The sequence below is a fragment of the Embiotoca jacksoni genome, unplaced genomic scaffold (assembly GCF_022577435.1).
Source record: "Embiotoca jacksoni isolate LCO1_2020_lvr unplaced genomic scaffold, fEmbJac1.0.p SCAF_19, whole genome shotgun sequence".
Lineage (NCBI taxonomy): Eukaryota > Metazoa > Chordata > Actinopteri > Embiotocidae > Embiotoca > Embiotoca jacksoni.
In genome coordinates this window covers 6,242,124-6,257,245 of record NW_027185329.1, presented here as the reverse complement: position 1 = coordinate 6,257,245, position 15,122 = coordinate 6,242,124, and the positions used below count along the sequence as shown (strand labels likewise).

General features: G+C 40.8%; 1 protein-coding gene across 2 annotated transcripts in view; it reads left to right on the top strand.

Moving 5' to 3' along the window:
* Nucleotides 1-204: 204 nt before the first annotated feature.
* Nucleotides 205-15,122, top strand: part of pde4ba (phosphodiesterase 4B, cAMP-specific a) — a 164,175-nt gene continuing 149,257 nt past the window's right edge. Inside the window, exons 1-2 of one of the 2 annotated variants that reach the window (XM_069153189.1) lie at nt 212-310; nt 591-684. In XM_069153189.1, the coding sequence (XP_069009290.1) occupies nt 663-684 (22 nt within the window). In that variant the 5' untranslated portion in view covers nt 212-310; nt 591-662. Of the gene's footprint in view, nt 685-15,122 lie in introns of both variants that reach the window. The other variant, XM_069153187.1, reaches the window with a different exon arrangement.

The following is a 15,122-nucleotide window of genomic DNA, read 5'->3' as shown; positions in this document are numbered from 1 at the left end:
AGCCTCAATGAATGACTCTGTTCACTGTGTAATTGACAGCTCTCTGGTCCCACACCAGACTGACATGCTCTGATTGCCTCTCTCTCTTTCCTTCTGCCTCTCAATTGGTCCACACTCCTCATCTGCTGAGTTGGAGGGAGGGGAGGGGAGATAGAGGAGGAGGAGGAGGAGCAGCAGTAGCAGCAGCAGCAGCAGGGATGGTCGGAGGGGAGCACAGACTTTCAGATGCACTTCTTCATACGCGAAAGCTTCCAGCCCATCTCCTCCGAAAACATATGGCACCTCGGTCCGAGGCGCGAGCATGTGAATGGTAACACGATGTGCAACCGGGACCAAAGACAATCAGTTTGATTGACGCGACGGTTCTGTTCCAATTTTGTTTTTAATCTCGGAAAAAAAAAAAAGTGAACAAGCAGAAAACCTTTGATCATGTAAAAGAAAGAAAGAAAAAAAAAAGAGTCGACCGAAGAGTGTGGATCACCCTGCTTGGTGGAGAGAGACGTGGAGTGGACGCATCCCAGTCGAGGATGGCGAAAACACTGTGATACGGAATAAAAGACGGTTCTTTTTTTCTTTTTTTTTTGATGTAGTGACAGCTGCTCTCCTTCGTCCGAAAACATACGCGCAGAAGGCTTCGGGATTCCCTTTGTCCCCACGTGTGAATGAGCTGCGAAGAGACCCAAGGTAACCAGGAAGCTTTTCATTTTCACGGCATCGAATTCACTTTTAAAAATTTCATTTTGTGTTTTGGTTTCATCCTGAAAGCGACATTGCGAAGGATAGTACTGAATGAAACTGGTTTTTTTGTTTTTGTTTGTTTTTTTAAGATGCATTGGTTTTTGTTTGTTTTTGTTTGTCTTTGTTTAGCTCCTGTCATCGTTGAGTCAAACATCAGGCGTTAATGCCAGTGTGTTTCCCCTTTCTTTAATCACCAACCAGCAAGTTGCGTCCTCTCAAACCTCAGAACCCTTTTTTAAAATCATGCTATCCTGTTGGTGTGTATCCATTCTGGCAAATATAGTGCAAATCTTGGCTTTAACATATTTTCTTAACTCTCGAATACTGATTTGAAGGTATTTTAGGTCCAAGTGTGACAATTTAATGTCATTTAAATGGTTCTCCTGCAGGTTATATGACACCTGAGCTGTTATTTTAGGTTTGATTTGGGCTATTAGCTTACTTTAAGAGATAGCTGTCCATCAGCATAATTGCCAATGTTTTACATTAGACATGTTGGGGTCATGTCTTTGTCAGTGGTTTGATTATAAAGGTCATCCACGGCTGCCCTGCTTGTCCGGTTATACCTCTTGGACCCCGGCATGACTGAGCTGAATTGTCTGTTTTTGCACAAGAATTGAGCTCCTGTTTTACCAAATTTAGAGAGCTGTCAAAACATCTGACTGTCACTCGGCTTGGCAACTTGATTTCCGTCATTGCACAGACCAGCAGCTTTTCTGTTAAGCTGTTTTTGGACCTGAGTGACGGCAGCTAAATGTGCATTTCAGATGATAGGCTCTTATCGCTGAATGAATGACAGACACTGCATGCCAAAGAGATATGGCTGTTTGTATTTTTTTTTAAGCAGCAGAAAGGGTCGACAAAAGAGCTCGTTGAGCTGAGAATGTATGCAGATCATGAGCTAAAATGTAGATGTGGTTCAATATGAACTCTTCCCAGGTCAGAGAGGTGGCACAGGGACTCCTGGTGTAGTTACAGGTCCAAGCCAGCGGTGTGTCCTGCTTTGTGAACAAACACAAAAATCAATCTGCTGATGGTCTCGCCGGCAGGTGCATTTCCTTTCCCCGTTGGCATTCTCTGTTTTTCTCATTTCTCTCCCTTCCTCGTGTGACCTTTTTTTTTTTTTTTTTTTATCTCTCTTGTGTAGCTCTGATTCTTCACCCTATAGATGTCCCAATACTCTCCATTACTTCCTGCTCGCATCTGTGCGTGCCTTAAACTCCTTGAGCTCCTCTCACAAGCCCGCCACATCTTCAGCCTTCGCCTGCTTCTCTGTCTCACTGCTATTCCCGCAGCGGATGGCTGAACTGTGTAACGTTGTTTGTCCACACCGCTCGTTCCATCCAAAACTCGGGGTCTATCGATCTGTTGGCCTCCACTGCATGTTTAAATGTGGAAATGCATCGATCCGTTAGCAGAGCTGTTAGTGGAGAGGCACCAGCACACTCGGTCCCGCAGCACGTGAGAAAATATCTCTACCTCTGACTGTCAAGTTTGATTTTTACAAGCATTTAATTGGTAACATTATGGAGCAGGAATTGGTTCCACTGACCTACTTTGAGATTGTAATTGAGCTCTCTATAATGTGTCCTCTTTGACTGCACTAAAAGTGTGTGTGGTGTCGATGTGGGTGGCACGGTGGGGTTTGCATGCACAATAAACCTTCTGGATATTAACTGGAGTAATTGTACATTCAGTAATTTCTCACCCAGAATGCATCCCAGCCAATTAGCTTGCTTAGAATAATGCACCATACTGCACATCCACCCAGTAAATGGGGACACTGTCATAATATATAATTACTACTGTGTAGAATAAAATCTTGTTTGGAGAGCTGTTTAGGCACAGATAAAAGCCTGGTGGTGCTTCCATTCAGTTTCCATCCTGATATGCTTTTTTTTTTTTTTTTTTTTTCAAAAACGTTTTGTTGATTATAATTTTTTTTTCTTCAAAAAGAGCGAGTCCATGCACTCACCTTTTTATTTGTCTTTTGTAGCTGGTAGAAGAGACGGCATAGGGGAAGGACACGGGAGAAATGGCTTCAGCAGGATTTAATCCAGTGAGTCAGTGCACACGTACAGTAACTCCAGAAGTACTGTTTGATTAGGTCCGGGCCCTGTAATCCATTTCCAACTAGACCTAGCTGACCTGGTCCCAAGGTTATGATTAAGCTTGTACACAGTAGACAGGCAATAACAGAAGCGGGTAAATAGCAAAAGCAAAGCCAGACTACATCTTTCAAACTCCCATTTTGTTGTGACATATTTACGCCTGGAGATCATCCACTGAGAACTGCTCCGACCAATACATGTCCGAATGATTCAGTACTTGCACTATGTGACACTAGAGATCCTAAAACTACTTTTAAACTACTATTTTAACTATTGCAGCTGTAGGACCTGTTTGTTTTATAAACATTTTGTTTTTGTTTTTTAAGCTGTTATTGTGGAGCTGACAGAAGAGAGATGAATGGAAATAAGGGGAGTGAGAGATGTGGAATGACGTATGGTGAAGGTCTGCAGCTGAACAAGAAGCACGGACGATGCAGTTCATGGCCAACGCCTCAACTCCTAAGCCTGCGGGGATCCCTGAATAACGTATTTCTATATCCCCCAATGTATTCATCAACACAAAGTGTGAGAAATTTGACGTTTGTAAACATTTGTTGTACTTCTCAAGGTAGAAAATCATAAGCAAAGACCATCAACAGATCGGGAAATGGTTGGCCTATTTATCCATTTTGGTGTAGGACGTTTCCAGGAGTGCAGGAGAAGGCTGTAATCGTACAGCTCACTTGAAATGATTTATAAATCATTTAATTGTGAGCTGCTGTTGTGAGGTTAGAAGATGTTACAACTTCTGAACCAGAGGACATTTGCTTTAGGTGTATTCAGATGTCCTTTTTGGCAACACCTTACTTCACACTCCTCCAGCTGCACTTTCACACCTGGGAGCTGCACGCTATTGTGACATTTTACCCAATGTGCTAATGTGCACCACAATAGCAGGGCGCACTTCTGGTCTCATACGTGATATAATTAAAGGTCAGTTAGTTCTTGATGATGCATCTGTGTACGACCTGCTGTGCTTATTATTTACAGGTAAATGAGGAGAAACCATAGCTAATTTGTCTCTGGGTCGTTTTTAAATACTTGTTTATGCTGCGACTATATTTGTTTTGGCTTTTTTTTTTTTTTCGGAAGTCTGTTAAATATTGGCAGATCCCCCACACAGAAAATGCATCTGCTAGATATCCCTCATTTCAAAGAGCAAGTTGAAAAACCTAATTCTCACGGGCGAATTTGGGGCATGCCAACAACTAATTATCCATCTTTTTGGGAGTTTACGTGGGTGATGATATTAGAGTAGTTACGTGTATACAAGTCTGTGAAGGCTTGTGTTTTGTAACCCTAACATGCGTGCTGCTGTTGTGCATCTGTGCTGTTTTTCCTTCTCTCTTGTGTAGTGTCAAGGCTGTTAAGTTTTACACATGAAACCTCAGGAGAGAGAATGCTTCTTGTGTGTTCTGCATGATGTTAATATCCTACGCATGTATCGCATGTAGATTGTGAGCTGCTGGTTTGTACTGTTGGAGCATGTGCTGAATAGCATTAAGGTATTGTTGCACTTTATAAACACTGTGTTTGTGTGCATGAATGTGTTATTTACATACGACAGAAGTCATCCATCCAGTATCATGTCGTGTGTTTACATGAAACCCAGCTGTGTGTATTATAAGCTATGCAAATCATAAAATTTAGGAGAGATTTGCATCTATTTAGTAAAGTTGAACTTTAATTGTTATGCTGCTCGCACACTGATGAGTTAATGTTTAACTGAAAAAAACCTTGGCCACATATTGAAAACAAAAAAAATAAATTAAACATATCCTGTGTCAGCCAATACATAATCTGAACCTGTGCACCGTGTACGGAGGCAGCAGTGCTATTCTATAGTATTCTTAACTGTCCATGACCAGGATCTCATGATAACTGGAAGAATTATACTGAGGATACACAACATCGACAGAAGAAGTAGGGAAAGGCATTTTACGGCCAGACAGAAAAGAGCCAGTCATTGCCAACCTAGAGTGGCAATTAGGCTGAGAGTCGTGGGCCAGCATGTCTCCAAATCAGCAGGGTCAAGAGATGTAGAGGACAGCACAGTATGACCAGCATCACAACGGGAGGCCACAGCAGGGCCGGGATGCACAGGAGGTGGGAGGAACATGACAGAGGAAAACTGCAAAGTGGACAAAAACACCCAGACCAGGTAGTAATAATAGTTTAAGGTAAGGGCCTCCAACCATAGACTGTGTAAAAATTCACATCGTTCCGGTCTGAAAATTTAAGCTAACGTGGAAGTGCCTTAAAGGTCAATACCAGTAAGGGGTGCCCCCTTGGGGGCTATCTCCAAAAAACCTCTGGTGCCAAATGACTCCAATTTTAAAAAGTCTCAACTTCCTCATGAAATACAAAGTCAATATTTTTTTTTCTCCATTATTCATTATGGTGTCATTTACTAAATTGCCTTTTTCTGATCAGTATTCTAATGATCCTTCTGAAAATACTTCTATATTTAATTCCATATTATGTCTCAAAGAGAGGTATGTTTGGGGAATGCCAGCTTTGATTAATATGCCTGGAGTGCAGTCAGGTTTCCGGTATAGGAGGCCGGGCGTTGTGTCCTTGGGTTTTTGGTCAGATCCAAATATGGTCACTTCGCGCTCCAAAAAAAACCAGATGCCAGACTTCAGGTTTCAAAATGACAGTTCACAAACCAATGGGTGACGTCACAGTGAGCTGATGCTTGCCCCAACAGGAACAAACCATTAATATATCACTAAATCATAAATTAGAATAGTTCACCAGTAGCTCAAAGAAAATTGGTATGGTGGGCTAAGAAGACAGGTCCTCATCCTCATATGTACTTCACAGTACTTCCGTTACTATTGCACTAGTTCTTTCTTCATTCCCTCTCAGAGCACACATTTACAAATGTTAAGATCCATCCAGCCATCATTGCATCATCTTCACTGGGAATTTTTTAGTGGGCTTTCACTTGTCTTGTCGATGCAGATATGACGGGATAATTCCCACAGCTCCACAGGCTTAATGGAATTGCTATTAAATGGTGGGCATGGATCACCAGGAGGAGCAGAGGCAGCTGTGTTTGCACACGCATCAGTTTGAGACCAGATTTGAGAAAGAAATTGAGAGTAAGAGGTTGTTCGGCAACTGTTACAGTCAGAGCACATTTCATGATAATTGTGTTTTTGTTGTCAAGTACAGAGTGAACGGAAGTATTCCCATTTCTCATTAACTTGTCAGTGGCCTACCTTAACATGTGCATACTGTTTTTCTGAGATGTCTCTACATTTTGTAGAGCTCAGCTGAAGTTTATTTTAGACCTTAGAAATAATAATAGTTGACAAAACAATTCCACCACTGTTTTGATCAAATTATAGGACCCTTGTCAGTAGATGAAGATTGCTCAGTTATCATGCATACTGCAGCTCTCTGAAGCCAGGTCTGAGGTGTGCTGTCTCTAAATTAATGTGTTATAATTTTTAGTAGAGAGTTTGATCTGGCTACCTGAACAAGGCATAATGTCAGACGTAAATGTTCCAGAAGCTGTAGCTGCTGGATTACCTGCTTTACTGCACTGTCTAAATGCTACTTATCAGCCTTTATAATGTTATTTTATTTTAGGTTACAAACTGTAGGTGGTCCATCTTTTAGCAGCCAGTATAGACCCCCATCCAGTGTTTTTTTTTCTCTCTCTGTCCCTGATCCTGAACAAACATTACAAACCACCGTCTTGGTTTTTAATTTAATGAGCGGATAAACAAAAGGCTGCCTTCTCCCTCATCTCTCCCCATGACTGAAAGAGTATTACCCTCACAGAGCTGGAGCTGACAGATGAATAGCTTGAAAAGGTGAGCAAGATAATTGAGAGTAATTAACATGCCAAGCAGTCAGTTCATGTCTTCGTCGTAACGCTGATGAGTAGATTGAGGGATAGGATTGGGATTGGTTTTCCTTGTTTGATTAGTGAGAGGTGTAATACATGCTCAAACAACACATGTTCAACAATATATGAAAATACTCTGCTTAAACAAATAGTTTATTTCAGATATTTTTTATTAAAAGATTCGTTAAATTACCTGGTTAGAAATTGTTAAATTGACATTTATGCCTCATTTGACTTTGAACAAAACCACATGAAATGAATGGCATGAAACCCTAGAAGGCTTTTACTTTGAAACAAAGGCTTTTAATTGGAAATGGATGCCAGAACTCGTCGCATTCAGAGGACCAATTGTGACTTCAGCTCTTTTCTCATAGGAAGAAATACTGCCATTTCAGAGCTGTAGATTCAATAGCTTGATCTTTCAGTCTGAAACCAAAGTGTTGACGGACCAACTTTGCCAATCTAGTAACGTGCTTGCTGCTTCCAGGGCGCTGGTTCAGTTTGTACTGGCTCACTAACACAACTAAATGGAAGAGGACTGTCATTAACGTTATTAATTGCACCGCTGGTTTTCCCGGTATAAATAGTCAAACAGGTTATTGCGTTTGTGTCAAGAAGGTCCTCAATGCATCTTGGCAGCAGAAGTCTAACTGACTTGGCCGCAAATCAATAGTCACTTCTTGCTTGATATAATATCTTGGTAATCAATACTCTGGGAAATTGCTCCAGATATGGAGAGCAACATAAAGTCTATTGTGGAAAGCCCCTTCAGACTGACACAGTGATGTGGGAGAAACTTGTGTTTGACGTTAATCTGCACGGTCAATATTCAACCCTACATCATGTCTATAATCACTTTAGGATTAATACAAGTTTACTTACTACAAGGTCAAAGTAGGGTTACGGTAAAATTATTGAAGTGTTTCCTCCTCCAACTTCAGGCCCATGCAGCCGTAATTTGGCTCACATTTAATTGATGATAGTTTACTGCATGTGTCCAGTGCATGTTGGACTGCGTCTTGTCCCAGATTCTGTTTCTTGATCTTCATGGACAGGATCTCAAGGTGGAGTCCAGGGCTGGATTGTGTCCAGTTTGGTGACCCAAGGATCCTGCTTTCTGAAGATGGTTTGGTCCTGCTGGCTTCATCTGGTTTTGATTTTCAGCATACAATGGAGCAGTTTGCAGCAAAGTGGAAAGTGGATCGGATGTACAGTATGATGAGCACATGTAGATCTGATGCCATGGAAATGGTGGGCTATTACCTCTGCAGGTGGGGAGGAAGTGGCTACCTCAAGTGTAGGAGTTCAAGTATCTTGGCGTGCTGTTTACGAGTGAGGGTAGATAGGAGCCGGAGACTGACGGGCAGATTGGAGCTGTGTCCGTGGTAATTTGTGGACACTGTACCAGTCTGTCATGGTGAAAAAGTGGATGAGCCTCAAAGCAACGGTCTCAATTATGAGTCTATCAGTTTTATGTGTTTTTGGAAATGAGAAAAGAATGAGAATCCAGATACAAGTGGCTGAAAAGAGTTTCCTGTGTCCCTATCCTGCTGATTCCAGGCAACAAAAATATGATGAAAATTCACCTGTCACATTACCAGAGCCAGAATTAAGTAAATAATGTGCGTTAACATTACTAGTATATTTTTTCAAGTTGGTCTAGAGTTTCCCATAAGATTTCCAATGTGGGAGATAACCATGGGGCCGACTTGGACTGTGCTGGAGGGTTTATATATCACTTCTGGCCTGGGAACTCCTTTGGGGAGTAAGAGCTGACAGAACTGAATCGGGACACCTGGGCTTAGACTGCTACCTCCGTGACCTGACTATGTATCACACAGGTTGCTGCATGCTTTATATGGACCTGTGTAGTGGTATTAGTAAACTGATTGATTAGCTCTTTAAAAGACACGCGCGCGCACACACAAATCATGCACCGTGTTACATCCAGCATAAACATAGCGACTCTTTCAAAACCCAAAGTCCAAAACTCTTTTCAGCAAAGTATCCAGTCTGTGCATTTTCTCTGATGTAAATCTAGGCTTGAGCAATGATGTAGATAGAATTACAGCGGTGGACTTGGCGTCGGACAGGGATTAACCTGGTATGATTGGGTCAAATGCGGGTTGATCCCATGTGCATAATCTTATGTTGAACACACGGTTTGTGTTTGAAAGGGTGGGTGTGCACTGTATGTGCAGAGAGAAATAGGTCAGTAGAGTCTTTGAGGTTTGTGCAGGTTTAAAATACATACAACCTATTTTATCATTTTATTTTATTACTCAAGAAACAAATTAAAAAAATATCATCTTGAAAGCATATCTTTAAGTTTTTATTCTATTTGGATGATCACTCTTCATAAATGGGGCATCTGATGTAAAACTACAATACAGAAATACTCTACAGCATCTTTAACTACATTTTTTATTCGAATCTGTATATCATCCATCATTTCTATCTCTTTCTGTTTGAGGACGATACCTCCCTCTGCCTCCATCGACCATCTTGTTTTGTGTAATGAACACAGTTGGTGTTATGTCCCTACTCGTTGTTTATGCTCTCCAGTGCATCCTCGACAGGAGTGCAGCCCCCACTTTGATTGCTCCCCATTCATTAGAATGACACTACTTGAGGGAGCCAATAAAAGAGGGATGCTGGGCTAAATAGGTCTATTTTAATTGTCTCGTGAAGAACTTGTGAGAAAGCACTTTGTTTTCTGTAAGGTGATTTCCTTAAGACTTTGTCAAGCAGGGGTGCCAAGCAGATCAGTGAAACGTGTGTGTGTGTGTGTGTGCGCGCGCGCATGTGTGTGTGCGTGCATGCATGCGTGCGTGCACGTGTTTGAAATGACAACATTGACGTCAGGGTGGGAAAAAGGAGAAGAGAGCAACAGAGAGTAAAGAGACTTAACTCATTAGGAACTTACCGAGCACTGGTTGTCTCTCACGCTGATGATCTCTGTGAGGAGCAAAAAGAAATCCCCGGAGAAAGCTGATCAGTCTCTGGACATAAACCGGTGATCACTGGAGTGAGGCTTCTCCAGTGGTTGATTCAGGACCTAGAAAATAGATGAGAGGAGAAAAAAAAAATTTGATTCAATGTCACGTGTCACGTTTTTAAGCTGATTTTTGAAGCGCTACAGAAGATGCTCAAGGAAATGAAGTGCATTTCAATATCAGTATATTATTTCAAGTTAGTCTTAGTATGTCATAGTTGAGGGTTGACTAAACAATTAGGTGAAAAAACACAATTGTACAAAACGTGGGTGCAGTAAATCTATTTCCACGGCTCTGACCTTTCACTGAGATTTTTCTCTGCTACTCATTTCTCATGTGGGAGGCTCTCTGAGGCTGCAGAGTGATGTAAAAAGAAGGGTTCTCATATCCATCTGCACCATAAATATTTCCATAATGTTGTGTATTCTTACAGGAGAAAAAAAAAAAGGAAATCTTTGTCATTGCAACTGTGCAGAGTTCAGAGTAAAATATTTGAAGAACTTTTAATACTCTCCCTTAAGGATGTCTCAGAGTGAGTGTGTGTAGCTAAAGGCACTGATTACGTTTCTGTTTGATTCAACAAGATACATAGCAAGCTATACTGTTTTTGTTGTGGTCATCCGAAATACAAAAAAAAAAATATTATTTTTGTTGCCTTTATTTAACAGTGTGAAGTTGCAGGAAAAAAAGGGAAGAGAAAAGAAAGAGTACGATGTGCAACAAAGGGCTGCTGACCGAGAATCAAATAGTGGACGTTGCAGTTCAAGGATCACTAAGCAGCACGCCAACGGCAGCTTGAGGCCACTGACTCTGAAGTACAGACATGCCAGCATGTGATCTCACAGTAGAAACAAATTAGTACACAAAGTTGACCTGATGTTGTCTTTGGACACATTTATTTGGATTAAGTAAAAAAAAAGGTGGGCTATTTTATGATTTTTCTAAATTAATTTTATTTGAATTTTTTTTGTCACAGAATGGATGATATGTGAATTTAATACCAATTTTACGTTGTTTATCTGTGTTGATGAAAACAAGCTTTAGGACGTGATTTGAGTGCAGTATATTTGTGAAGTTGAGGTGAAATCCCAGGCCTGTTCTGTTGCGCGTGCACGGAGAGCTGCACTGAGCTGGAGGAAGCTATAACCTTTGCAAGTGATTCTTTAAAGTTATGCCACTTGTTCAACATCAGCACGTGACCATATGCATGTGCACATCTGTGATGTCACCATTGAGCTGAAACGTGAGCAGACAGCACACATCAAAGTTTGTGCCAAATCTTTTGGGAACAGAAGGAAGTCGCAGGAAGAGAAATCTGGTGAGTAGGAGTGGAGGGGAACGGCGATTGTGTTGCTCAGGGGGAGAAACTTGTGCGTGTCATAGAAAACCCAAGTGCCATTGCACCACAACTCGGGTCATTTGAACCGAATGTATTTCTTTAGATGCGTTGGAACGTCACAGTTGAACTCTGTGTCGACAACTCGGACCCCTGGAGCGCAAACTCAGTGCACAATGCAGCGAATGTCAAAGGAAACCCACCTGGTCGCACTCCTCACTCGACAAGCCTTTTTCGGTTTGGACAGTGACATTCTGCCCCTCTTGAAATTGAAATGTCCCTGAAACCGCCTCACTTGGCTGAATACTTCATCGTTGTAGATTTTCTGAAGCATTTCAAGGATCTCTCTTATTTCCAGAGTTTAGCACAAAATTTGATGCGTGCTCTCTGCTCATGTTCGCGGTTAAATCACAAACGGACACTGCTCACAAAGATGTGTGTAACTCAGTTGCTGACTTTAATCCACCAATGTAATTTGGAATATTTACTCATGAAGATTATAGCTTCTCCGTTCCTCATGCACGCCCTGTTTGCATGCAACACGAGCGGTCTATGAACTTTTTGATTATCCAGTGGTAACTTCCCCAGAGGCGATTACCAAAATATCATGAAGTGTAAGTATAGGAAAAAGTATTTCACCGATGCAGCGGGTGTGATGGTGAAGTCTGAGACGATCACACATACAACAACATATTCCACCACTTTCTGCATCTGGTCAGTTCATGCCTTTTCTTTAAGTCTGTATGCAAATATAAATTGGTCAGAACAAGACTATTATGTGGCTGATATCTCTGACCAAATTCATGCATCATAACTTCCAGCCAGTATCTCACATGACTTCAAATGTAGTGAAATACATCTAAAGTGTTCTTTAAAGGTGATGAAATACTGCCAATCTGCTCTGTGTCAGCTTGAGATTCTGCTCACTGGTACACTGGAGGTATACCACAGTCAAGATTAGGAGGTTTCTAACTGTTGTTTCTTGCTGGTATAATAAGTTAACCATGGTACAGTAAGCTAAGCAATATTACAGAGCAAATTTCTTGTTCCACTGAAACAGAGCCAAAAATATCAGGATTTTTTAAACAGAATTATTTAAAAAGTAACCTGTCAACACATTTTATACAATAAACCTTCCAGCAAGTATTCAATATCTATGAAGCTGTTCACTGATGACTACGGTTTATGAAATCTTGTCTCTGTCAGTGGTGTTCAATAACTTAGAATGATCTCAATATAATTTGTAAAATGCTGTGTTTAATCCAATGCTGTGTTTAATTTTTTGCACTAAAGCAACAAAGCAGCGCCTGCACCTGAAGAGTGAATTTGCAATGGATTTGACAGGATTCACAATCTGTAGTAGATTAAATAGGGTTCTGTGTATTCAATGATATCACACTACAATTCCAATAATTCGTTGAGCTGCTTTCCTGTTGTTGTCTCTCTTTCCCGCACGCACGCGCACACGCGCATGCACATCATGACTCCGTTATATTCAATAACACAATGATGTTATCCATTATCAGAAAATCATGCTACAGGACCAGTCATGGTTTTGGATGACAGAAAACAGCTATGCATGTATGGATACAAAATCTTTAGTAAAAGGAATTGGGGTGGGGACAGGAAACACGATGGAGATCCTTATTATTAATTTTATTACAGTAAAAAATTATACGCTCGAGATTTTATCCTCATTGTTGAATGCATTTTGTCTGCTGAGATTACGTAAGAGCGTGACTGATCATAGTGGATGAGTCTTTCAAGCCTCCAGATTGGTTGTCACGCACTGTTTGGTCCTGTGGATCATCGTGGAATTTTTTAATTTTCTCGAGTTCCTCTAGCAAAGAGATAGTGATTTTTAAAAAAAAAAAAAAAAAAAATTTTTAACAAAACATTTCTTAGTTTAGGATGGCAGCATAATATTTATGAAGAGCTTGTCATTAGTTTTGTATTGGACAAGTACAAATTATGACTTGATTATGGTGCGAGAGTCATCAACATTACCAGGAGTGTTTCGCTGACTATTTCATGCTACGACACAAAGTGACAAAAGGCAGGTTACATAAATGTGGACCAAAAGATGCGTAGACTGAGATGTACACCCCGCTGCTCAGATCCTGTTTCTCCTCCTCCGTCAGGTGTACCGCTGCGTCAGTCAGTCAGCAGGACAGAAAGGCAGAGAGCTCATTATCTCCGCTCTCTCAGGCTGATACACAACATGCTCCATTAAAGCCATTGTTGAATCTGAACTTGAGTGTGTGTAAAAGGTACAAGATGAGATGTGACAGGGCATCTTGTTACATTTTGCTATGACACCTGAAATTGTCTCTCTCTGTGACATTTGAAATTAACTACCTGTGAAGTGCAGTGAGGGGAATCAGGTGAGCTTTCCAGACTTTACTTGGACATGATTCATTGGTTGACTAATGGCTAAAAGAGACTCTTTCACCTCTGTTAAGTTTTGACAAAGCAGAGTCAAGGTGATGTGAATTAGAATGTAGTCGGTGCAAAGAATTTAAAATGTTAAAAAAAATAAAACTTGCGTTAGCCCTTGAAAATGTCATTGAAACATTCATGAATATTCATGCGAACACGGCAGTGGAAGTTACCCTGCAATGTCTTCATTACAGTCAACTTCATCACAAGCTTTTCCTTCACTCTCTTTAATGAGTGGTTTGCCACTAACGAAATACTTCCAACCGCTCCAACCAGCAGTATTAGCTGATGTAAACTCGCTCACAAATGAACTTATTAACATAAATGCTCACTGTCATTTTACTCGACTGCAATTATTCATTCTGACTGCGGCTGATGGGTGAGTGACTGAATCCATTAAACACATTTATACAAAGGCACCTCCAGCACACTGCATTTTGATATAGTTTTCATACAAAGAGCATGCATGACATGTTCATTTTGTTGGAAGGTTAGAATTATTGGTAATATTTGTGTGCGCTTCTTGTCTTCTGTCTTCACACCTGTCACCCCTAATGAAGTTAATTTGGTAGAAGTAATTCTAATTAGGATGCCCCAAACACACACACACACACACACACACACACACACACACACACACACACACACACACACACACACGCCTCATGCTTCTTGTTAGTACCATGCTTCCTCCCGAGGTTACAGCAGTAATCTTTGTGCATCTGTGCTTCCAGGCACAATCTTCAGTTCTGCTCTATAACGCAAATTTCCTGTGTACTCACTAATTATCTGCTGATGGTGATAACTGGAACTGATTGTCATCCCTACAGAGAAGCCTTGCCACTGATCATGTGCTCTATAAAATACCCATTTTTAAAAGAAATAACTAATTATGTATTTCAAGTGCTAAGCATTATGAGCGCAAATTGCTATAGAATAAAATAGAGAAGTTTCTGCTCCAAAAAACCCAAACTCAAACAATAAAATAATAAAAAAAAAAAATTACAATTACATAAATTATACATTTACATAAATTAATTGTTGCATGAAGTCAAATGGAAAGTTTGGAATTTCTGCATTATGTTTAATAATCCCAAAGTGAAGGAATTTCTAAAGCTGTTTCAGCAAATGTATTTGCATCTATTTAAATAATCATGGGTGGCACAGTAGTGTGAAAAAGGATCCGGGTTCCAATCCGGACCTGGACATTTCTGTGTGGAGTTTGCATGTTCTCCCTGTGCCTGTGTGGGTTCTCTCCGGGTACTCTGGTTTCCTCCCACCATCCGGAAACATGCATCTCAGGTTAATTGATTCAACAAATAAAGAGAGCATGAACGGTCTTTGTTTCTGCCGGTCTCTGTGTTGGCCCTGTGATAGACAGGTGTACCCTGCCTTCACCCAAAGTCAGCTGGAATTGGCTACAGCCTCCTTTCGTATCCCTGTACAGGAGGAAGCGGGTATAGATAATGGATGGATAAACAATTCTCATTGCATCAAAAAAGGCTGTTTTGGAAAACATTGTCCATTACGGATCATTGAGGTACAAAACAGAGTGATGTAGGAAAACCACATTGTAGGGCAATTAGCCTTCCTTCAAGATTTGTATTCGATGTCAGCAACTTTGCTATTAGAACTTACAC